At 37.7% G+C, this 23,803-nt stretch overlaps 2 protein-coding genes across 10 annotated transcripts in view; both read left to right on the forward strand.

Moving 5' to 3' along the window:
* Window positions 1-9,332, forward strand: part of RORA (RAR related orphan receptor A) — a 358,291-nt gene extending 348,959 nt beyond the window's left edge. For all 5 annotated transcript variants that reach the window (XM_047766201.1, XM_047766202.1, XM_047766205.1 and 2 more), the window contains 3 exons: window positions 1,751-1,861; window positions 2,933-3,045; window positions 4,817-9,332. In XM_047766201.1, the coding sequence (XP_047622157.1) occupies window positions 1,751-1,861; window positions 2,933-3,045; window positions 4,817-4,981 (389 nt within the window). In that variant the 3' untranslated portion in view covers window positions 4,982-9,332. The remainder of the gene's footprint in view (window positions 1-1,750; window positions 1,862-2,932; window positions 3,046-4,816) is intronic.
* An 11,800-nt stretch (window positions 9,333-21,132) lies between these two features.
* ICE2 (interactor of little elongation complex ELL subunit 2) overlaps window positions 21,133-23,803 on the forward strand; it is a 69,131-nt gene continuing 66,460 nt past the window's right edge. For 2 of the 5 annotated variants that reach the window (XM_047766208.1, XM_047766210.1), the window contains exons 1-2: window positions 21,134-21,289; window positions 22,231-22,374. In XM_047766208.1, the coding sequence (XP_047622164.1) occupies window positions 22,343-22,374 (32 nt within the window). In that variant the 5' untranslated portion in view covers window positions 21,134-21,289; window positions 22,231-22,342. Of the gene's footprint in view, window positions 21,290-22,230; window positions 22,375-23,803 lie in introns of those variants that run through there. The other 3 variants (XR_007133079.1, XM_047766207.1, XM_047766209.1) reach the window with 3 other exon arrangements.

The raw sequence follows: 23,803 nt of genomic DNA on the forward strand, positions 1-23,803 counted from the left end.
AGAAACGAATCTGACTAGGAACCATGAGGCTGCGGGTTTGATCCCTGGCCTTGCTCAGTGGGTTAAGGATCCAGCGTTGCCGTGAGCCGTGGTGTAGGCCGGCAGCTGTAGCTCGGATTGGACCTCTAGCCTGGGAACCTCCATATGCAGCAGGTGCAGCCCCCAAAAAGAAAAAAGATATTAAAGAAAGAAAGTATAGCTCAGTGAAACTGTGACACACACTTTAAAAATAAATTAGGAGTTCCCGTCCTGGCACAGTGGTTAACGAATCTGACTAGGAACCATGAGGTTGCAGGTTCGATCCCTGCCCTTGCTCAGTGGGTTAAGGATCCGGCGTTGCCGTGAGCTGTGGTGTAGGTTGCAGACGCGGTTTGGATCCTGCGTTGCTGTGGCTCTGGCGTAGGCCAGTGGCTACAGCTCCGATTAGACCCCTAGCCTGGGAACCTCCATATGCCGCGGGAGCGGCCCAAAGAAATAGCAAAAAGACAATAAATAAATAAATAAATAAATAAATAAATAAATAAATAAATATAAATAAAATTAAATTAGTTTGAATTTCTGTAATTTAAATAAAGGGGATATTATGATTAAGAAGAGTGGGACGTTATCCAAGATATGTTGCTCAGTGATTTGAAAAACAATTAAATGAGAGGAGGTGTGCATACTTGAGAATAGCCCCATTGACATAACTATTTGTACATAATATGCAAATCTGAAAGAATAGACACCAAAGCTAACTAGTTGGGAGGGGATGAGTTTTTATTTTATGTGACTTTCACGGTTTGTGTTTTCAGTTCTGTATTAGTTATAATGATTTTACCACCATAATGTGTCATTTGTTATTTTTAAGAGTGTTGTACATAAAATTGAGTAGAAACCAAAAAAAAAAAAGGGTGAAGCTAACATTTCAGTTAGATTATAGCTGTTAGACTCTATTGTTTTATTGGTTAACAGTATGGGCTCTAGGAGTTCCCATTGTGGCCCAGCTGGTTAAGAGCCCAGCATAGTGTCCATGAGGATGCGTGTTCAATCCCTGGCCTCTCTCAGTGGGTTAAGGATCCAGCATTGCTGCAAGCTGCTGTATAGTTTGCAGTTGCAGCTTGGATCCCACGTTGTCATGGCTGTGGTGTAGGCTGGCAGCTGCAGCTCAGATTCAGCCCCTAGCCTGGGAACTTCCGCAGATATGGCCCTATAAAGAAAAAAATAAAATAAAATAAAGTCTAAGGTAAAATATCTACTCAGTATGTGTAGCATTATGCCTATGGCTGGTCTTCAATTTTTAAAAAAATAAAAAAAAAAAAAGATGAAGAATGTGGGCTCTGAAGTCAGGCACCTGGCTTTGAATCTCAGGGTATTATTACCTACTAATGGAATTTTCAGAATTTTCTCCCCAAGTCTGTTTCCTCACCTCTAAAATAGGAATAGCCCTCCCTCAGAGGATTGTTGTGAAATAGCAGAATACCCAGAGAAACCTCTCAGATCAGCTTCCAACATAGTAATAACACAACAAAAGTTCACTGTCATTATTTTGAATGATGATGATGGTGATGACGTTGGTGGTCATGGTGATGGTGGCTAAACTGATTTTTCTTTTAAGATTTCAAAGTATAAAACTGTAGAAACATTCTCAGTATATAAGAAGTATAAGCCTTCTAATCTTCAACTACTCTAAAAGGTCCATCTTTACCTTCTTCCAGATTTTTCTCCAAGGATAATTACCAAAATCCTAAACTGTTCTTAATTTTGGCAGGTTGTGAAGACTTTATTAGCTTTGTATTTGAATTTGGAAAGAGTTTATGTTCTATGCACCTGACTGAAGATGAAATTGCATTATTTTCTGCATTTGTCCTGATGTCAGCAGGTAAGATAACTGAATTTTTTTTAAAAAAAAAGTGTTTTTTAAATTGTCCAGGTAAAACATTTTTAGAAGGTATACAACTTTTTATGGATATAGAATATTCAGGGGGCTACCAAGAGAGGGTGACCCCCTTATTAAACCTAGTTATAAGTTTTTCAGATAACAACCCCCCTCCACACATATACCATTTTACGAAGACCTTGTGCTGTTATGATAATTAAGAAATGAAAATTGAATGACACCCAGTCCACAATTAACCTCCTGATACCGAGAGAATTGCTGTGATAGAGTCAGCTTGCCCTTCTTAACACCCATCTCCAAGATAACATGGCTTTTTGTGGGTTTTTTTTTTTTAAGTTTTATTGATATATAGTTGATTTACAAGGTTGTGATAATTTCTACATACAACAAAGTGACTCAGTCATACATATATACATATCTAAGATAACCTGACTTTTAGATAAAAACATCTTATTTTTTCTTAAAATCTATTTGGATGTCATCCATAAGTTTATCTGAATTTAATCTCTGTCTTCAACCAGTCCTGCCTCTTGGTGATAATCACTTTTGCAAATTTGCTGTCTTGTGTTTGGAATTCTTAGACATAAAAACTTTATCCTAAATTTTCAACCCTTAATTCATCTGGCATTCTCTTGACAATTTTATTTGCCTTGGACTATATGGCGATTTTCGTATTTTCCAGAAAGGTTAGCAGAATCGATATGAGCATTTTATTTAGAAACGTTAACTACTTGAGAGGCTATAGCAGTTTCATTGCACTCTGAGGAGTATGGCCTTAGAATTAAATGGCTATCCTTTTGTACAGGAAGGACCCTCCCTTCCTTTACGTGTCAGTAAAAATAGACTAAAAGCGTAACATTCTGCCTTGCAGCCATCATTGATCAGTTTTCCACTTCTTTAGGAGCAAATTGTGAATAAGAAGAACAAGTGTCTTGTTAGTCCTTAACTCTGCACTGTCATGGTGTAATAATCTGTATCTAGAAGTCAGGAGAAACTGGGGTGTTCTGACATCATGTTGGAAGAATATTAAGGAGTATGGTTTTTCATGTTTAGATCGCTCATGGCTGCAGGAAAAGGTAAAAATTGAAAAACTGCAACAGAAAATTCAGCTAGCTCTTCAGCACGTCCTACAGAAGAATCATCGAGAAGATGGAATACTAACAAAGGTAAGAACAAGTTTTCCACCTGATACCACCTAAATTATTCCTTGCCTCAGATCATCCCAGCCACTCTTTTAAGTTGTCCAACCAGCCCCCAAAAGTATCGGTAAGCAACAGGCTACTGAAAGAAAGAGAAAGAAAGAAAGAAAGGAAGAGAGAGAGAGAGAGAGAGAGAAAGAAAGAAAAAGAAAGAAAGAAAGAAAGAAAGAAAGAAAGAAAGAAAGAAAGAAAGAAAGAAAGAAAGAAAGAAAGAAAGAAAGAAAGAAAGAAAAAAAGGAAATATCTCCATTTCAAAAAATTCTCCTGTGCCAAAATCCTACTTAAATTCTATTTATTATTATTTGGTTATACAATGTCCTGGAATAATAGGGCAATGGTGGAATTTTTTTTAAGCATTAATATATTCTGAGTATCCTCCACCTATTCCATGAAAGGTGGAGAGAAAGCAGAGTTAATGGTCTACATTGATACAAACTAGAGAATTTAGAATTTAAATCTTTGAATTTAGAAGGATGGAGTTATGAAGGACTAATAAATTAATCAGGATAACCGTATATTCTAATATTAGTTCTAGTTCCATTAAATTCATTAGTAATCAACAGTAAATGACTTTTGTATCTTCTTCATCAATTTCTCATTACTACCCTGTATTCAAAGCTTAAGGTTTCATTTTTGCTAATTATTATCTTTCGCAATAAAAAGATAATTAGGATGTCAATTTAAAATATGTTAACATCCTGCAGTGCTAGTTCCAGTTGTATGTATTCAGTCTTAGAAAAATCAGCCCTGTTCTTTCTTGGGTTATTTTATGTATTTTATTGTTCTAGAGGATGATTTGAACAGTTTGGGGTTTTCTTCCTATTTTCTTTTCTTTTCTCCTGATAGCTAGGTTAGGACAGAAATGGGAAGATGGGGGTTAATTAAAGGATTTGGTGTTGATTTTTGCACTGTTAAATGAGACACTGAGGCAGAAATGGGAGATGGAAAGAAGAACTCTCCTCCATGTTCATGCTCAAGGCAAGGGTACCATTAGGGTCTTTGATTATAGAGAGCACCCAGCAGATGGGCAGGAATGATGCTCTGGTGGAAACATTTCTTAGGATTATTCTGGGTTGAGATAATAAGTATTCTGCTCTGTACAGTGCACTGGCATGTAGAAAGCCTTTCTGCGAGTCAAGGTATTGTCCTCAGCTGGTAAATGGTCAACGCTGAGACTTCCCCCAAGCCTGCTGACTCTTCTTTTTGTTTGTTTTCCATCACGGCCTTTTGCTCAGACCCAGAATTGCTTTGTTGGAGGCAGAGCTCCTTCTCAAGACAAAACTTGTGATTGGAGTAGACTAGTACTCGTTTTGCATAAGATCTGTAGGAGTGGCCGTCATCTCTAGTTGCAGTGACCCCACATACCCATGGCTGCCCCTTGCCCTCTTCTCCATCTTCACATCTCTTTCCCTAGAGGTGGAGGGTGGGGTTCAGGATGGTAGAGCAGGAAGCATGTTGGAATAGGAGAAGGAGGTGAGAGACTTGGGTTCTTTCGCTTATGAACCTCTTTTCAGGTTCATAAATTATTTGCTTGCAAAATCATATTTCGTGTACCCCTGGCAGTCAATGCTATGACTCCATCATCATTTATGTTTACCGTCCCTCTCTTACTGGACATTTAGGTTACATCAAGTGCGTTGCCCCATTATAAACAATGTTGTCAAGATCATCCAAATTCCCCGATTTGTGATTCTCATGTCTCTTCTCTCCTGACCCCATGTCCTTCTTCCACTTACAGTTAATATGCAAGGTGTCTACATTAAGAGCCTTATGTGGACGACATACAGAAAAGCTAATGGCGTTTAAAGCAATATACCCAGACATTGTGCGACTTCATTTTCCTCCATTATACAAGGAGTTGTTCACTTCAGAATTTGAGCCAGCCATGCAGATCGATGGGTAAATGTATCACCTAAGCACTTCTAGAATGTCTGAAGTCCAAACAATGAAAAACAAACAAACAAACAAATTAACCGAGACACTTTATATGGCCCTGCACAGACCTGGAGCGCCAACACACTGCACATCCTTTGGTGACCGGGGTCAGGCAAAGGAGGGGAAACAAAGAAAACAAATAAAAGTTGAACTTGTTTTTCTCATGCATATGATTTCCATTATGCCTACAGATATGGACCCTTTTTCTGTCTCGACTTCTTGATCGTTGACCTCTGTTCACAACAGAAGGCAGGTACTAAAGTTGGAGGATGTCCTTTTCTTGTAGCTCACTGCCCACAGACTTTGGACAGAGTCACCAATCTGTCAGTAACAACAGAGAGTTCAGCACTAATCGGTGACTGGTGTGCATAGCGGAGGTTGCGGCATTACTTTGCACAACTTGCTCTTTGTCTCATGAAGGAAGTTTTTATTTTTTCACCGATTATTGCCAGTCAGCAGGATGGCACGAAAAGGGTCCATAGCACTAGCAACAATAGCATTATAATATATTACAGGGTAAATGGGCATGAAGACTATATATAGCTAAAAGAGATATTGTTTATATATTGTTTTAATTAATATAAAATGTAGTTACTGGTGTAGCTTTTCCTGTTGAATTGATAAGGCACTTTCATTTTGCACCTTTTTTCTTTAAATTAAATGCTAGCGTGTTCACTGTCGTGTCGCATGTGCACCAGAAACACAAGTTTAACTGAGAAGGCTTGGAAGGTACGTTGGGAGGTATTTATGCTGCTGTTTACACAATTACTTTTCAAAGACTGGCTGGTCATATCTAGAAATCACGCTGTTGGATTAATTTTTTTTTAACATGTGAGTTTGGAATTAGAAATGGAACTCTCCCTAAACTGTACTTGGCTTTTGGGTAAGTCCAAGGATAGATGTGTTTATGCTTCATACAAAGTTGAACGATTGGTTCGTGCTGTGGACTTACACCCTCATGCACATCATCTTTTAAAGCTTTTTAAAATGCCACCTCATGGGGGCAGAGGAGGAGAGGCTTATTTTATACAATTGAGTAGCTGTGTAGACTCAGTCTCAACTTGGAACTCTTGTGCTTTGAGAACAATTCAGTAACCAGAGTATTTCTTGGAATCAAGATTTGTAGGAAGAAGGACCCAAAGATTATATCCAGAGCAAATGCACACATTTACTTTGTGAATGTTTATGTTCTTGGTACAATCTAGAAACCCTGAGAGTTTATCTCAGGGTGAACCATTTCTAGACTAACTGCCTCTAGATGGTATCATGCTAGAACACTGTTCTGCATAGTTCACTGTCAATGGATAGGAGGGCAAAGGAGGCATATGCTGTTGAACCATTTCTCTTATTTAAATATTAACTACTTTAAGCCTTTAAAGTGAAGTCGATGCAAACAGCAAACATTGACTTTGGTATTTATCTCTGTTTAGAAAACTGTGGGTTGTAATTTATTTTATTCAGCAGTTAGAAAGTTGTGTGGCGCTTGTGTTCAGGTGGGAAATAATTGACTTATTTTTGTTTAATTTCATGTTTGTTTTTTTTTTAAGTAATTCCCAGTGGAGGAGGAAAAGGAACTGGAAAAGGAACAGTCTGGCAGACAAGTGTGCATATTTTAAAATAAGTGACTTTGGGGCATGTAGGCATTTAGATGATTTTAGTCACACTCAGAATGGGATTCAGACTTCAGGTCTGACCTCAAAGACCATGTTTGTACTGAAAAGAGGACATCTTCCCACAGTGTAAAGGTGGGAGGTTCCAAGCAGCCCTTGACACCACCAGGGTCCTTCCTGAATCTTCTGCAGAAATTCAGTTCTTGATGTCTGCTGGGTCACCATGCACAAGCTCCCCAGCACCCTCCACGCTGTCTTTAACTCTGCTGACTTTCTGACTTGTTTCCTAAGAGACTTGGAAAATGGGAAGAGATTAGTCACACAGAAGTGTGTATGAAGCCTAAGTAACATCTAAAAGAAGTTTTTTCAAAATTATAGTAAGGGCTTAACCGTAAATAGAAGAGCAGAGTAATATTTACTTAAAATTTCTTACAGGCATATAAAACTTTGTAAGCGTGTTTATATAGAGAAGTAACTATCAACCTATAGTATTTATATTTGGGCAAGAAGGGTTAAATCAAATTCTTAATTTAAATAAGCATAGTTCCTTTAAAGATCAATAGTATTTATACTCTGAAAAGAGTAACAAGCTTACTTCAGTTATTTATTTGTCCTTTTTTTTCCCTTTTGTTTCTCCTTTGGGAAGGAAACACTGTGTCTTTATTTTGGTTTGGTTTTGGGGTTTTTTGTTTGTTTTTGTTTTGGTTGGTTTTTTTTTTTTTTTTGTCATTCTGCTTCACTAAATTTGGGGAGGGTTTAATTAAAGTATATTAACTTCTTTTTAACCAAAGCGTTCTGAATATGACCAGCCTCAGGTGCTAGCGTATTAAAGAGCAACTAAACCTAATTCCAGTGTCCATTTGTGAAATGATGAGAACTAATTTAACTTCTCTGAGGGTGAGAGAGAACACAATGTTAAATTTAAATTTGTTTTCCCAGAAAGGATTTTGCTTGTACCTAATGCAAAAAAAGAAAAAAAAAATGATACTCTAAACTCAGCAATAGTCACACCATGGTGACATGCTTTTAGAGTAAACCAAGATACATTGACATGATGCTGCTACTAGGTCTTTCTGAAAGAAAAACAGGGTGTGGACTTTAAGAGCAAAGTACATCGACAGTGGAGGAACAGAGTAGTAGAGGCGTGCTCGGTGGAATGAGGGAACAACTATTATTCAGACTGAAGTTGGGATCTGAAGTTAAATAATTTCTGTTGAAAAAAAAATGAAATACATAGAAGGATGTGAAAACCTTTGTATTTTTGTTTTCTTCCTTATTATAGAAACACCTGTGTGATGACACAAAATGCTTTGTGATACAGAACAATTATTCTTAATAGTTCTTATAATTAATATTTCCTAAATTTAAATGTCCAATAGTCTTTTAAAGATTGAAATCACATCAGTGTTATCCTGGATGCAATAATGCCTTTAATAAAAAAATTTTTTTGCATAGGTTAAGTAAGGCTTTTGTACAAAGCCTAAATACCTTCAGTTACAGTGGTGTCCAGATGGTTGCATTATATTGCGAAGAAACTGGCCTTGGTCACAATGAAATCAAAAGTGCAGGTGAAAGTGCTTTTGTGGGCAGTTTGCAAATTGTGGTTAAAGCTATGGATTTTTTTTAAGTGTTCGGCATCCTAATTTGCGTTAAAGCTATAGGGGTTTTTTTGAAACCTTCAGCATCCTGATTCACCCTAACTTAAAGAAAATATGACTTAAGACACTGCTTCTAAGTTTGGTTGTTCTTTACAGTGTGGATATTCAGATCTCTGTGAGCGTGTGGGGGTGGGCTGAGGGTCAGGTGAGAAGAGAGCGTGCGTGCGTGTGTGTGTGTGTGTGTGTGTGTGTGTGTGTGTGTGTGGTTTTCATGTGTATGGTGTGTGTGTGTGTGTGTGTGTGTGTGTCGGACCGCTTCTAGGCTACTAAGTGTCAATGGAAAAGAAAATGTATTCAAAATACTTAAATCAAAAGTAGAAGATGGAAAAAAAAAGATTTATTCTATACAAAGCCTTGTCTGGACCACTTTAGAGAGACTTCTATTTTTTTAACCCTTCTATAAATATTTGATGGCACTTGAAATATTCCTGCAATAAAATGTGATTTGTGTAAAGAAAAAAAAAGATTTTGTAATGTGAAACAAAGAAAGAAAGTAATGTAATTTTCTAAAAAAAAAAATACAAACAAACAAACTTTGTATTATTTTCTTGATGGAATTTTGTCTACCTGTCTTTGGAAAACTTTTTATTTCATTGAATGTGCCATAGTAGAAATATATGTTTTTAGTTTTAGACTAAGGAATAGCTGTTTGTGTTCCGACATTCCAAAATGCAAAACAACCTAGTAGAATCTTTAATGAAAAGGTTTAAGTAAGATGTAAGCTTCTCTCATTGTTGCTTTTTTGCACATGTTCTTCATTCCTCTCTAGTGCAATATGTACATAGAGCACTTGCGGGTGTACCTTGATCCCTCAGGGAAAAATACATATTTGTACAGTTTTTTTTGTTTGGTTTTTTTGTTTGGTTTTTTGGTTTTTTTGCCTTTTGTTTTTGGCTAAGGAATGTCGATTGGATCATGTGTTATTGTTGAGGGGCAGCCAGATAATAATCCTAAAGCCACTGTTTCAAACATTGATTGTTTAAATCGTGTGTCCTTCCAGTGCTATTATTTGAAGATAATAATTATAATAATAAAAAGTTATTTTCTGACAGTTCTTTGTGCTGATTGGTGAACAAAAAGGGTAATTAAGCACCTTAGATTGACTTACTGTGAATGACAATCCATCTTGCTATCAACAATAGAAGCCCTATCATTTTGGAGTTGGGGTTAAGAGTCAGAAACAATGTGCTCAGGGATCCTCTAAAACTCTTAAAACAGGGTGGCCAGTACTACTGGGACAAAATTGTGTTTTGTATTGTTAATAATAATGATAATACTATCCCTCCAAGGCACAAGTGAACTGTGTAGAACTGCGTGTGTGTGTGTATGTGTGTGTGTGTGTGTGTGTGTAAACTCTTCACTGTCATTCATTTTGTTGAGTTCAAGTTGTATGTGTTCTTCAGTCTTATGTGCTTAAAAACACTGAATAAATTCCAAAGCAGTAAAAAGTGATGCCAGCACATTCAAAAGATAAACTCATAAGTAATATACCAACAAAAAGCATCATTCAAAATACAGTTCTGCATACTCCACTTACCCTTTCTCTCAGTAGTCTTAGTCAGTATGCTTATGGCATTAGATATGAAAAACAATTTCAAATTCTACATAGGATGGATGAACATTTTAAAAATCATGACACGAGAGCCCTCCCTATCAGTGCAGTGAGAGAGGTAAAGGTGGATACATGTTTCTTTTTTTTTCCCTAAATACCAGCAAATAACTCATTTCACTGTGTTCTCCTCTAGAAACAAACCAAAAAATTCCTTTATATAATGCAATTCTTCTACTTCTGCATTGGTAGTTTTTAATTTGTTAAATTAATACAAGACTTAGTATTTGAAGACAAACAAATCCACCAGTAAAACAGCAGTGTGAGACAGCTTTTAGGGTTACATTTTACGGAGGGTTTTGGGGTTTTTTTTTGTTTTTTTGTTTTTTGTTTTGGTTTTTTGGGGTTTTTTGACTGCAGTGTGTAGCAGTTTGATGTTGAATCTGAATTGCCAGACCAGGGATTGAATCTGGGCTGCAGCAGTAAAAGCAATGAGTTCTAACCACTAGACCACCAGGGAACTCCCACATTTTACATTTTTTGAAATGCATTTTAAAATATTTTGAAAGTAATATTTCCTTATATTACTTTCCATAAGATCAGTGAACCTCAGTGTAATTGTTGGCTTTGATTCTTCCACACCTGGAATACCCATTCAAAAAGAAGCTCTGTATGTTTTCTTACCACCATGGCAGAGCATAAGTTGGGATGACTCCATTTGGTTTAGATAAAAATGAAATCATTACCTTGCTTATTTTGATAATAAAGACTATGTAAAAATGGCAGAAATCTTTTTTCTCCCCCCCACCCCCACAGACAGACACACTCACACATATACATATATACACACAGAGGTTTTTGACATGTTTATATATTGTGACATTTTGTTGCCACTTCTTACTTATAAAGATATGACACAGCAGAATCCCATAAAAATAACTTTATACTATATGTTCCCGTAAACGCAGTTGCAACAGTAAATGTCCACCGGTTGCTAAAAGTCTTTGATGCAGATCTTCATTGTATTCCCCAAACACTAGTATTATTAAAGAGGTTCCACCAGATTTTATGAAAGAGACCTTCCTATCATTATTCATTCTTAAGAAAAGAGAAGGCTGGCAAGCAATGTCTTTAAAAAGTAATCGATTTCACTTCTGGGTCTATTTGCTTATTTGTTTGTGTAAGTGACATCATTTTTGTCAGGCTCTCAGTGCAATTTTTAAAATAAATCAGAAGCCTGGCTTCATACCAAGGAGACATCATAGATGGGGCATCTCCATGTTTAACCAGACCCTCAGAACTTAGAGCAATAAATACATTCATTTATTTATTTATGGGTGAGTGACAGAAAATTCAATCCAAATAGAAACAGTGTGTTTTCAGCAATGCAACATAACATGGAGTCTTGTGTTAAGAAAGTGACTATGAGAATTTTCAATAGATGCCTAGAAAATCCGTGTTTGCTGTTGACATTTAGTGTGTTTGCCACTTTAGCAATATCACACTTCTTTTTCTTTTTTCCTTCAAAATGCTGATGAAAGGTAGCTTGGTATTAGCTTTGACAGCTGCATGTGCCATTATGTTGTTCTCTAAGAGCAATTAAATTCTCTCCAGTGTTCGTGTGTGATTCCTTTCTCACTATTACTTTAATGTGGATGAATACTATTTCTAGGAACTTGGTTATTGAACAGATTGCATATGTAAATGCAGATAATTCTTGAGCAATATAGTGAATATGATTTCACAAAAAAAAAAAAAAATCCGTATGTACTGTACACATCTTCTTGAATCCAAAATTCTCTTCTTATCCACAATGGTTTGAAATCTCATCTAAAACAGTGGTAAATTTTTAAACATTAGGACATTAGCTGGCTGCTTCTTTAAATGTACCTGTATTGTCTGCCTGCTCCTTTTGTGGAGATGTGTTTTTGTATTGGATGTTTGGGCCAATGGGAGGCTTCAAGCTACAACATATTTTCCCAGTTTAAATATATTTAACATATGACAAACCCCAGACAAGGCTTTTAATATGTATAAAGAACTGCAGTGTTAGGTGGTTTATTTGCAAACCGTTTTCAATGTTGTCCATTTTTATGGCACCTTTAACAATATTCTTGTTTCCAAAGTACAAAGAAAAAAAAATAGGTTAAATAATCTAGCCATAACTGAATGTCAAGCAATAAAACAAATGACTTTTGTGCATAGACTTAAAAAAATACAAATTTTAGACATCTGCATGTAAATGCAATCTCTTGTTTACTGCTTTCTTCAACTTGAGCAATTGATTCCTTATTTACTATTAACTTAAGAACTTGTAATGGCCTGTAAACATTTTCTCTCTTACTCTTCTTTCAAATTTACCTTCGTCTCTGCTTTTGAGTCATAATATTTAATGTTGTTCTGCACATCTCTATACAGTTAACTTTTTGGCTTTCATTCTGTATAGATAAGAAAAATGTTATATTATAAACAGCCTACTCAGTGCAAATATTTATCTGTTTATCAAATCCACAATATGCTGTATAATACTGGTTTTACTATATAATCTATTTTAGACATAGCTGTTTAGAACTAGAGTGTGCTATTTTTGTGTTTTTCTGATGTGTGGTGCTAGATACGTTACTTTTGTGAACAACAACAACAAAAAACCCTTTTATTCCTAGACAATACCACCTTTGGGTCTTGTTAATTTCACTGAGTATAACTATATATTTGTATATATATACATATATATATATCTCTACCTGTGCCCAACTGGCAGCTGTATCAGAGTGCTGGATTTGGGACATGCTTTTCTCTTTAAATACATAATATCATTATATAAATTATTCTAGAGTGTATTTAATTAGGATAAAATTACTTCCTTAGTATGGATATTTGACATCTATAGGGTGAATTTGTTTATAAATATGGATATATGAAAATGTATTAGTATTTACTTTATGTTTGCTACTTGGCTTTATACCGTATCTCCTAAGCTGAAAAATAATTTGCCAGGCCTTCAAGATCCTAATGAAACACTCTAGTTTAATGGAGTAATATTTTTTTCTTACTAAGGCACCTTATTATTGGCACCTGACAGAGTTGTGTACTTAGCTCCTATTATAGATAATAGGCATTTATATAAAATATCCTTGTGGCTTGATGGCAGAATAAACCTTTCCCCTCCTACCTGAGCCATGAGAAGTAAAGAGATGTCCACTATTATGGCAGAATATGGGCCATAGAGCAAATTTGACAAGGGATGTTCTGTGTTCATATGACCTTAACCAGTTCTATGAACTGAGTGAAGGACCTTCATTTTAAAAGTCATTTAGTAATGAACTTAGTTAAACTCTTTTACCTATTCTCCCAAGATCTATCGGCATTGTTAAAAATCAAAGTATATCAAATATCTAACTAAGGATGTAGTTAACCTTATTAAATATTGATTAGAATTGTTCTGTAATATTACTGAATTTGTAAGATCTTTAGCAAAGATTTTTGAGCAATTTATAAATATAGAGCAAATGTTTCTGTTTACTGCACTTTTTGTAATTGAAGGTGATAAATTCTCGAGCCATGGTTATTGGCTTCCATGCACTGAATATTTACCCACAATTCTAGACATTTTCCATTTTTATGGAAGAGTTGCTGTTACCTTAATTATAAATGCAATCATGTGGTTAATGAGAGCTCATGCTAATAGTTAACCTTTTAAAGTGAATTGGCTACAGTTTAGAGAGAAATCTCTTTTAATACAAATCACATCATTCCTTACTGCTTCGCTTAGAAAGGGATTAAGACCTTTTTTTTTTTTTAAGCATCACTTAGTATCCTAAACTTCTTGAGGATAGAGATTGTATCTCTTTGTGTCTGCACAATGGCCAGCACATGTCAGCATTTGATAATTGTTAAATGACAACAATTGTGCCCCAATTCAAACTTTTTTCCTGGGTTGTTTTAGTAAATTTATAAAGTATGCCAAGCCTTATGGTTAACACTTTCTTCTAAAATCAAGTATTAAAGCCACATTTTAAAAGACCACATGAAATGCTGATTCTAATTGTGTGTAGGTCTTGAGGATTAAGCACACAAATTTCACAAAACTCTGTGAGTAACAAACTCAGCCTTCTGTAAATATACATGCAAGTTTGGAAACAGTAATACTGTACCTATAAATATATGCTGTCTGTTTTGTGTACAGTATGTAAAAATTCCTTTTCTGCCACACTAAAAATGCAAGCCATTTATGGGAATCCTAAAAAAAGTATTGTACTAAAACTTTGCTAATGATCTTTATTAGAGGATCATCGAACTTTTCACTTACATTGGGTTTTTCTTTTCAATTCACTCTTATGGTAGTCTGCTTATTTCCAGCTGTTTGTTATTTTATTGAGTCCTGAATTTAAAAAAAAAAAATATTTTGATTCATTTTGTAAATACGAGCTGTAAAAAAAAGAGAGATTTAATGTTGTCTTTTAAATACTCCGATTTTCATTCTAATATGAATGTTGTTATATTGTACTTAGAAACTGTACCTTTAATATTACATTACCTTTATTAAAAGTGCATTGAACACATCAATTTTAGATGTGCTTTATGTACTGTTATCCTATAATAAAATTTCAGCTTCTAATGGAATACTTGCCCGGTTTTTCTTCTTTTTTCTTGGTTCTTGAATTTCATTGTACAGCATTTCCTAGCTTACATCTTGTGTCCAGCTAACAGGATAATAGAATCTTGCTCTTCCAAGTGAGGGCCACAGACCAGTAGCACTGACATCACCTGTGACCTTGACCTTGTTAGAAATGCAGGTTCCTAGGCACCATCCCAGGCCTACTAAATCAGAATGTGCATTTTTACAAGATCCCCAGGCAACTGGCTTTCATATTAAGGTTAGAGAAGCACTGGTCTATAGATCTATACTTTAAAAAATAATAATGCATTCTGTTTTGCAGGGGAGAAAACATAAAGCTACCCTTTGATCTAAAAGAGCAAAGAAAGAAATTTCAAGTTGTGAGATAAGGTCTGTTGATTGGTAGCAGCTGCCAGAAATGCAGAATGAGGATTTTTTTTTTTTTTTTGTCTTTTTGTCTTTTCTAGGGCCACACCTGGGGCATATGGAGGCTCCCAGGCTAGGGGTCTAATTGGAGCTGTAGCCACTGGCCTACACCAGAGCCACAGCAACGCAGGATCGGAGCCGCGTCTGTGACTTACACCACAGCTTACGGCAACAACAGATCCTTAACCCACTGAGCGAGGAGGCCAGGGATCGAACCTGAAACTGCATGGTTCCTAGTCGGATTCGTTAACCACTGAGCCACGAGGGGAACTCCAAAGAATGGAGGATTTTGAAGGAGAAAGGTGCCATGACTGATCAGTGATATCTGCTGTGAGTGTAGGGGTGGAGAAATCCTGACTGCACACCATACTTGGTCATCTTTGCTTTAGAAATCACCAAAATAGAATGTCAGAATCAAGCCAAAGACTTTCTAAATATCTGACTTTACCTGGACTTTCATAGCCCCATCCCAGCCCCATACCTTCTCTCAAGTAGATCACATAGCAAACCAACAAAGTTAACATCAGCTAAATATCACAGTTTTAATGATGTGAAACCTAATCATAAATGATTTTCAAAGTAATTGCAAGCACATTCAAATTACAAAATATTCTGAAGTCAGAATAAAGGCAATTGAGATGGCCTTTTCCACAATACCTACCTGTCAAATAAATATTTGAAATGATCTCCAAAATTGTCGTGTATAACAAACATCATGAATCACATTGATGGATCCCTAACTTTTCTTCAGGCAAGCCTAGACTCCCAAGAGTGACAGAAGCCTCCTGCTAGATTCACAGGCACTCTTCCTTTCCCTGTACCACCAGTTGTGAGCTGAGAAAAATCCTGTTTTTCCTAATGTCATTTACCTCTGATGTTGTAAGGAGCTAACAAACTAGTCTTTGTGCACTTATTTTGATTCCAAATTTTTTTTTCTCCTTGGGAGGGAAAATATTGACTCTAGTAGGATATAATCATATCTCAGTAATCCATTTGTTGTTTATCTGCTTGATAGACTTCTCAAACAATATTTTAATTCCAGAGTGACTTCTTTGTGGGGGAGAAGTTGCTTCAACTATGAACTGTTCTGTACTTAGAGAACAAAAGTTTATTTTCGTGTTAGCTTCATTCACAATGAATTATGATAGTCCCAAAAAGTCCCATATCCTTTTACCATTCTTTCTTTACCCTCCCTATAAAATACACACTGTATTCTAAAGACAAATATAAATAATTGATTAATTATCCTACTTGGAATAATCTCTGCTGTCATTAAGTGGGATAGTTAAATGCTACCTATAAAAGACCAGCATTCGGAGTTCCCGTCTTGGCTCTGCGGTTAACAAACCTGACTAGTAGCCATGAGGATACGGGTGTGATCCCTGGCCTCGCTCAGTGGGTTAAGGATCTGGAGTGAACTGTGATGTAGGTCTCAGACACGGCTGGATCTGGCGTTGCTGTGGCTGTGGTGTAGGCCAGCGACTACAGGTCCAATTCAACCCTAGCCTGGGAACTTCCATGTGCCGCAGGTGTGGCCCTAAAACAAACAAACAAACAAAAACAGAGCGGCATTCATGGAGAGGGTGTGGACAAAAGGAAACCCTCCTACACTGTTGGTAGGAATATAATTTGGTGAAGCCACTGTGGAAAACAGCATGGAGATTCCTTAAAAAAACAAAAATAGCGTTACTGTATGATCCAACTATCCCACTCCTGGGCACATACCTGGAGAAAACTCTAATTCAAAAAGGTACATGCATCCCAATGGTCATAATAGCACTATTCACAATAGCCAAGACATGGAAGCAAACTAAATGTCCATTGACAGATGAACAGATAAAGAATATATGGTATACATATTGGTGTGAACCTTTGTATACGAGCCCTTGTGTTTTCATTTTCCTTGGCCACCTAGGAATAGAATTGTTATGTTCGGCTTTTTAAGACATTGCCAAACTATCTTCCAAAGTGATTGTTCCACTTTATTCTGTAGATATGCAAAAAGATATGATATATATCACTCAGCCTTAAAAAAAGAATGAAATTTTGCCATAGCAACATGGATGGGTGTAAGGATTATCATACTAAGTGAAGTAAGTCAGAGAAAGACAAATACCATACGATATCATTTATATGTAGAATCTAAAATACACAAATGAAGTTATTTATAAAAATAAAAGCATACTCATAGACAAAGAAAACAAATTTATGATTACCAAAGTGAAAAAAGGGGTAGAGGACGGATAAATTAGGAGTTTGGGATTAGCAGCTACAAACAATTATAGATAAAATAGATAAACAACAACGTCCTACTGTAGAGCAGCAGGAACTATATTCAATATCCCTGTAATAAACCAAAGTGAAAAAGAATATGAAAATATATATAATTCATATATATATGTATATATATATATGAATCACTTTGCTGTATACCAGAAGCTAACACAACATTTTAAATCAACTATACTTCAATAAAAAAAATTTTTTTTTAAGACCAGCATTCAGATGAACAATTATTGCTGGTCTCCTTTTTAGCCCAGAGACCATGTTATACAGAATACAGCAAAATATACTGTAGAAAATATTATCTTCTGAATAATTTGAAAACTGTGGCCATTCTGTTCTGACACAGCATATCCTAGACGCAGCATAGCCAGTATTTTTTCAGGAGTAATGCTAAATCCCTCCCCACTTGAAATACCATTTATTGCTGAAAAGCCTGATTTGAACAAACTACTATTGGCAACATTTCCCCCATTAGTCTCTGAATCCATTACCAGATTGAAACCTCTTTGCTAGAGGGCTATTTCTGGATTCTCACTTTGAAAGGAACTTATGGATGATTATAAATTCATGAAACAATTCCATGGGTAAAGCAGTTACCAGCCATAAACTCTCTAAGGCCAAGTTCACCCCAAATCAAGCAAAGGAAGCTCGTTAGCTAAGGGGTAGGAAAATAACTGGGTACTGATAAAAAATAGATGATCACACATGTTTCTTTATCTTGATTTGGTCTACAAGAAGAAATATACATGTAATAACAGCTCTGATAATTTCACTTTAGCCAAGTGCTTGCAGTTTTAAGAGTTCCTTTTGAAATATCAGTCTAATGAATCATTTGATAAACTCAAAGTGAGCACCTACTATTATAAATTCTGTCAAAATGAAATTGGCTTCTCATTCAACTTTTGAGTTTGCTTATTTCTCAGTTTAGCAGAAATGGAGACCAAATTGTCCTTCTGCTTGAATATCTACAGAATAACATGTAACTATCACTTTGGAAAACAGTTTGGCAGTATCTTAAAAAGTTGAATACAAATTTACCATACAACCCAACAATTCTATTCCTAGGTGTCTGTCTAAGGGAAATGAAAACACAAAGACCTGTATACAAATGTTCACACCAATATTATTCATGATGGCCAAAAAGCAGAAACCATCTAACATCCATTAAATATTGAAAGCAAAAGGGGGCATATACATAAATGTGCTACTATTCAGCAAAAACAACAACTAGTAATACCTGCTACTACATGGATGATCCTCAAAAATGGGAGAAAGAATCCAGATGTGAAACACTGTGTATTATATGAGTTCATTTACATGAAATTTCCAGAACAGTCAAGTCTGTAGAATCATAAAGCAGCTTCGTGTTGGCCTGGAGCTGGAGTGGGAAGAGAGATTAACTATAAATGAGCATGCAAGGTTTTTCAGGGTAATGGAAATATTCTAAAACTTGGTAGTGTTGATGGTTGCAAAACTGTACACTTGGAGTTGCCATCGTGGCTCTGGGGTAATGAATCCAACCAGTATCCATGAGGACACAGGTTCAACCCCTGGCCTTGCCCAGTTGGTTAAGAATCCGGCATTGCTGTGACCTGTGGTGTAGGTCGAAGATGTGGCTCGGATCCAGAGTTGTGGCTTGGATCCAGCAGCTACAGCTCTGATTTGACCCCTAGCCTGAGAACTTCCAAATGCTGCGGGTGCAGCCCTAAAAAGATAAACAATCGAAAAACTGTATACTTACTAAAAATCAGGGTATGATAACCAACTAAAATGGGTGAATTTTATGGTACATAGATTACACCTGAAAATAGATATTTTCAGGAATAAAGGATGTACGTATTTAATATATTGAAATGGCAAAAAAAGTTATGAGAACTGACTTGCAGTATCAGCTTTTTCATTGATCATGTAATGTTGGAAAAGTCGCTTGACAATGTAGTCCTCAGTCTCCTCATCAGGAAAACGAGAGAGTTGGACTAGATATCTCCAAAGTTCCTTCTGGCTCTAAAACTGTGATTCTGTATGCTATCTTGCAAGCATCAGAACTCAGATACACTAAGCCAGAGCATGCTGTTTAATGATACATTGTAATCTCAACACAGGCCCTGTCTGGTGATATTAACATACCACACCAGTATGGGCTGATGCACCCCAGCAGCATGAGTGCTTGAACAATTCTTGAGCAATATTCTTGAGCAGTGGCTGAAGACTAGGACAGGACTCCCAACACTGACTACACGCTTTGCAGGATGGTACTCAACACTTAAACTTCTACACTGCCTTGATGTCTACCTGTACCCTAGTATATGTATCACTGTCACTCACCTAATTAGAAATGCTACCCCATGGTGCTAGGCACTGCACCAGTTGATTTGTAAGCACCTGCAAGCACTGTCTCCTAACTACTGGCCTCTTCCTACAACTCATTCAGTACAATTCCAGATAAACATCCTAAAACATAGAAATTCTGATTGTGTCATTCCTCTACTTATAAGTTTCCCTCTCCACACAGCATTGCATTTCTTAGAAAATAAAGTTAAAATCCTTAGTCTGGCTTATAAGGTCTTCTGTGGTCTGGTCCTAACATATTTTTCCAAACATCTTCCCTCTACCACACTTTCAGAGACCTTGCATGGCAGGCAAAATAAACTACCTAAACTGCCTGTACTCAAGGGAGATTTTTAGCATAAGCATAATTCTTAGGTAAACATAATTTTAAAAAGTATCAGAAATCATTCTAAATTTAGAACAGGCTTTCCTGCTAGCATACAAACTGTACTCTGTTCATGTAAGAGGTTTATGCAGCTCCTTGTGCTGGTCTCTGTCTAGAATGTCCTTTCACATAACCCACATACTTTAAATTCTTCAAATGAGCTGACATGTCAAGTGCCCAATGTGGTAGCTGATATGTAAGTGCTCAGTAGATGTCTTTAGCTATTCAAATCTGCTTTCTATCCCTCTCACTAGTAATTTCTCTCCCTCTCTGAACTCACACTACCTTTTCTATAATAACTCTCTTCTACAGCATATCACTTTCTATTTCTTTTTGTAATCAATTATTTAATGTGTATATCTTAGATTCCCAATGATCAAAAGCTCTTGGAAAAGCCCATATTGGGCCTGAGTCCTATGCTATGCAGTACCAAGCACAAATTGTAAGTGCTCAATAAACCTTTGCTGGATGAATAGAAATAAAACTAGTGTGAGAGCCAGAGTGACTGCTGGTGGATGGTGTCACCTAAAATGTGAGGAGAGGGAGTTCCCGATGTGGCTCAGTGGTTAAGGAATTGGGCTAGCATCTATGAGGATGCTGGTTTGATCCCTGGCCTCGCTCAGTGGGTTAGGGATCTGGCCTTGCCATGAGCTGTGGTGTAGTCGCAGATGCCTCTCAGATCCTGCATTGCTGTGGTGTAGGCCAGCAGCTGCAGTTCCATTAGTCTCCTAGCCTGGAAACTTCCATATGATGCAGCATATTTTTTTTTGGTCTTTTTCTGCTAGTTGTATCCATGTGGTGGTGGGGTGTGTGAGTTGCCTGCGGCCCTAAAAAATAGTAGTAATAATAATAAAGTAAAATAAAATAAAATGGGAGGAGAATGGAATAGGAGTGCGACTATGTGCCATGTACAGTGCTGAGCACAGCTTCCTCCCTTATTTCATTTACTCCTTTCTAAAACCCTACTAAGTAGGTGATCGTACTATCTCCACTTTATTGATTAGGAGTAAAACAGACACTTGCATAAGGGCATAACCAAGTCTGGGTCTTTCCAGTACTGTATTTGTCGTCTGTCCTCCTTCCAGTTTATGATTCCCCTCAAAGCAGAGGACGTTCTAGGACAGTACACAGCACCGGCCCCTTCAGCCAGGTGTACTTCAGAAAAGCGTGTTACACAGCTTCCAGCTGAACTACCAGGAGTAAGCGGAGGGGGTGGGGGGACGTCCCTTTCCAGTGGCAGGGCCCCGCCCACCACCTCTCTGATGATGTCATCACGCAGGGCCGAGGCGGCGCGGCCACCTCCTTTAAATAAGGCCTTCCCGAGGGGCGCGCGACAGTGAGAGGCGTGTGGTGGTGGTGGGGTGTGTGAGTTGCCTGCGGTTCGCGGCCCGCGCCCAAGCCGCCGCGGACCACGAGGTGGGCTGAAAGGCTGCTCTGCGGCAGAGACGCGGTGGGGAGGGCGGGTTCGTGACGGGCGGGAGAACAGAACATGGCGGCCCCTCGTCCGGGCCAGGACCCTCCGCACCAGTGCTGGGGCGGCCCCCTCCCCCGGCTTTGCTCGCGGCTTTACTGCCTTCCAGGAATCATAATTCTCCCTTGGTCCCCTTTCCCTCAGCCATCCTTCTACCTTCATAGGCTCTCCGGCCCCAGCCCCACACTGGGCAGAAGTGGGAGTGGGTGAGATGGGTGAAGTGAGGCCGGCCCACTCCGCAGAGATCTACTCCTGCACTTGACTGTTTGTTGCTTACAAACTCTGCTTATCACTCTGGCCGGGTTGGCAACAAAAGCACTGAGCAGGCAGTGGGGATGTTCAGGGCAGATTTATAGTCCTGGTGATTTCTCTGAATGATCCTGTGAAGTGTCACAGTGTCCCATAAGTTATCTGGACGTCAGTCTCAAAAGTGTGGTTTTCTTGGAAAGATTCTTGATAGAGAACTTCGGTCCCGTGTCGTTTGCCAGAATCTGCTTCTTAACAGTATAGGGTTGGGAAAATCTTGGAAGCAAGATTTATTTTGGCAGTAAGAGAATCAAGTTGGGGAGCTGAGTTGAGACCGAACCCCATGCCCTCAGGTGATCTAGTATGTGAGCAATGAGAACACCATTCTGTTTTGATCTTATTTCTTCAGACAGTGTCCTGAGACCCTCCTGGAACAAGTTAAATGGAGAAAAACTGATCCTCCATCAGCCTCGCTGCTGTGCCTGAAAGACCTTAGGAATGTTCCTCTGCTGTTTTCTAATTTAGATGTCTAAGTTGAGGACCAACCGGTGATAGGAACAGGTTCTTGCTTCACCTGAGTTAACAGTGTCTGGCCCGGCCAATTACCTGCTTTTAATCTTGACCTTTTGTTTTTCCTCAGTTGAGTGTAAATTCTAGAGAAATCCTGCCTTCTCAGGCACCTGCACTACCAGGCAGCAGAATTGTGAACTTTGTGAACCAGAGGGAAGCAGAAATCTAGGAGTAAGAGTTCCATGATGGCCATGGGTGAACCAAGGCTGAACTGGTGAGTTACATCTGTTTGTAATCTCCTAAAGATTGAAGTGGCTCTGGTGGCTGGATTAGGAAAGGAGGGTGTCTGGCCTGGAGAGATTTGGAGGAAACAAAAAGAGGATAAGTTCAGTGGCTTAGAACTTAACCCATTCTCATCTTCGACTTCTGAGCACTTCTAAAGTGAAAACAATTCACCACTTAGATTGCTTCTAGGTATAACTTAATCATGTATTTATTGTTGGTCTTAGTGAAGTAAGATAGTGGAATTTTTTTGTGTTCAAGATCCTAGCCCATTTCTATATAAGAATAGACTCTTTTTAAGAATAGACAGCTTTTTTTGTTAGATTGGAATCTATATCAAGTGATGATATAAATGCACAAACCGTATTTTATTTATTTTTATTAAAGTATAGTTGATTTACAGTGTGCCAATTTCTGCTGTGCAGCAGCAAAGCAACTCAGTTATACATATATATACATACTTCTTTATATTCTTTTCCATCATGCTCTATTCCAGGAGACTGGATCAACTTCCCTGTGCCATAGAGTTGGACCTTGTTGTTTATCCATTCTAAATGCAGCAGTTTGCATCTGCTAACCCCAAACTCCCAGTCCATCCCTCTCCTGTCCCCTCTTTTTGGAAACTATAAGTCTGTTCTCTATGTCTATGATTCTGTTTTGTAAGCAGGTTCATTTGTGCCATGTTTTAGATTCCACATATAAGTGATATTATACGGTATTTGTCTTTCTTTTTCTGATTTACTTCACTTAGTATGATAATCTCTAGTTGTATCCATTTGGCTATTCATGGCATTATTTTGTTCTTCTCTCATGGCTGAGTAGTAGTCCATTGTATATGTGTGTGTGTGTGTGTGTGTGTGTGCGCGCGCGTGCACGTGTATGTATATATATCTGTATATGTACATATCACATCTTTTTAATCCATTCATCTGTCAGTGGACCTTTACGTTGTTTCCATGTCTTAGCTACTGTCAGTAGTGCTGCTGTGAACATAGGAGTACATGTGTCTTTTTGAATGATAGTTTTGTCTGGATTATATGATAATTGTATCTTTAGTTTTCTGAGGAGCCTCCATGCTGTTTTCCATAGTGGTTGTACTAACTTACATTCCCACTAGCATTGTAGGAGGGTTCCATATTCTCCACACCTTCTCCAGCACTTACAGACTTTTTAATATTCTGACCATTGTGAGATGGTACCTCATTGTAGTGCTGATTTGCATTTTTCTGATAATTAGTGATGTTGAGCATCTTTTCATATGTCAGTTTAGGTCTTCTGCCCCCTATATTTTATTTTATTTTATTGGCTTTTTAGGGCTGCACTTGGAGCATATTGACCTTTCCAGGCTAGGGGTTGAATAAGAGCTACAGCTGCCAGCCTCCGCCACAGCAACTGTAATAAATATCAGTGCCAGATCCTTA

This window comes from Phacochoerus africanus, chromosome 2 (assembly GCF_016906955.1).
Source record: "Phacochoerus africanus isolate WHEZ1 chromosome 2, ROS_Pafr_v1, whole genome shotgun sequence".
In the NCBI taxonomy this organism is placed as follows: Eukaryota; Metazoa; Chordata; class Mammalia; order Artiodactyla; family Suidae; genus Phacochoerus; species Phacochoerus africanus.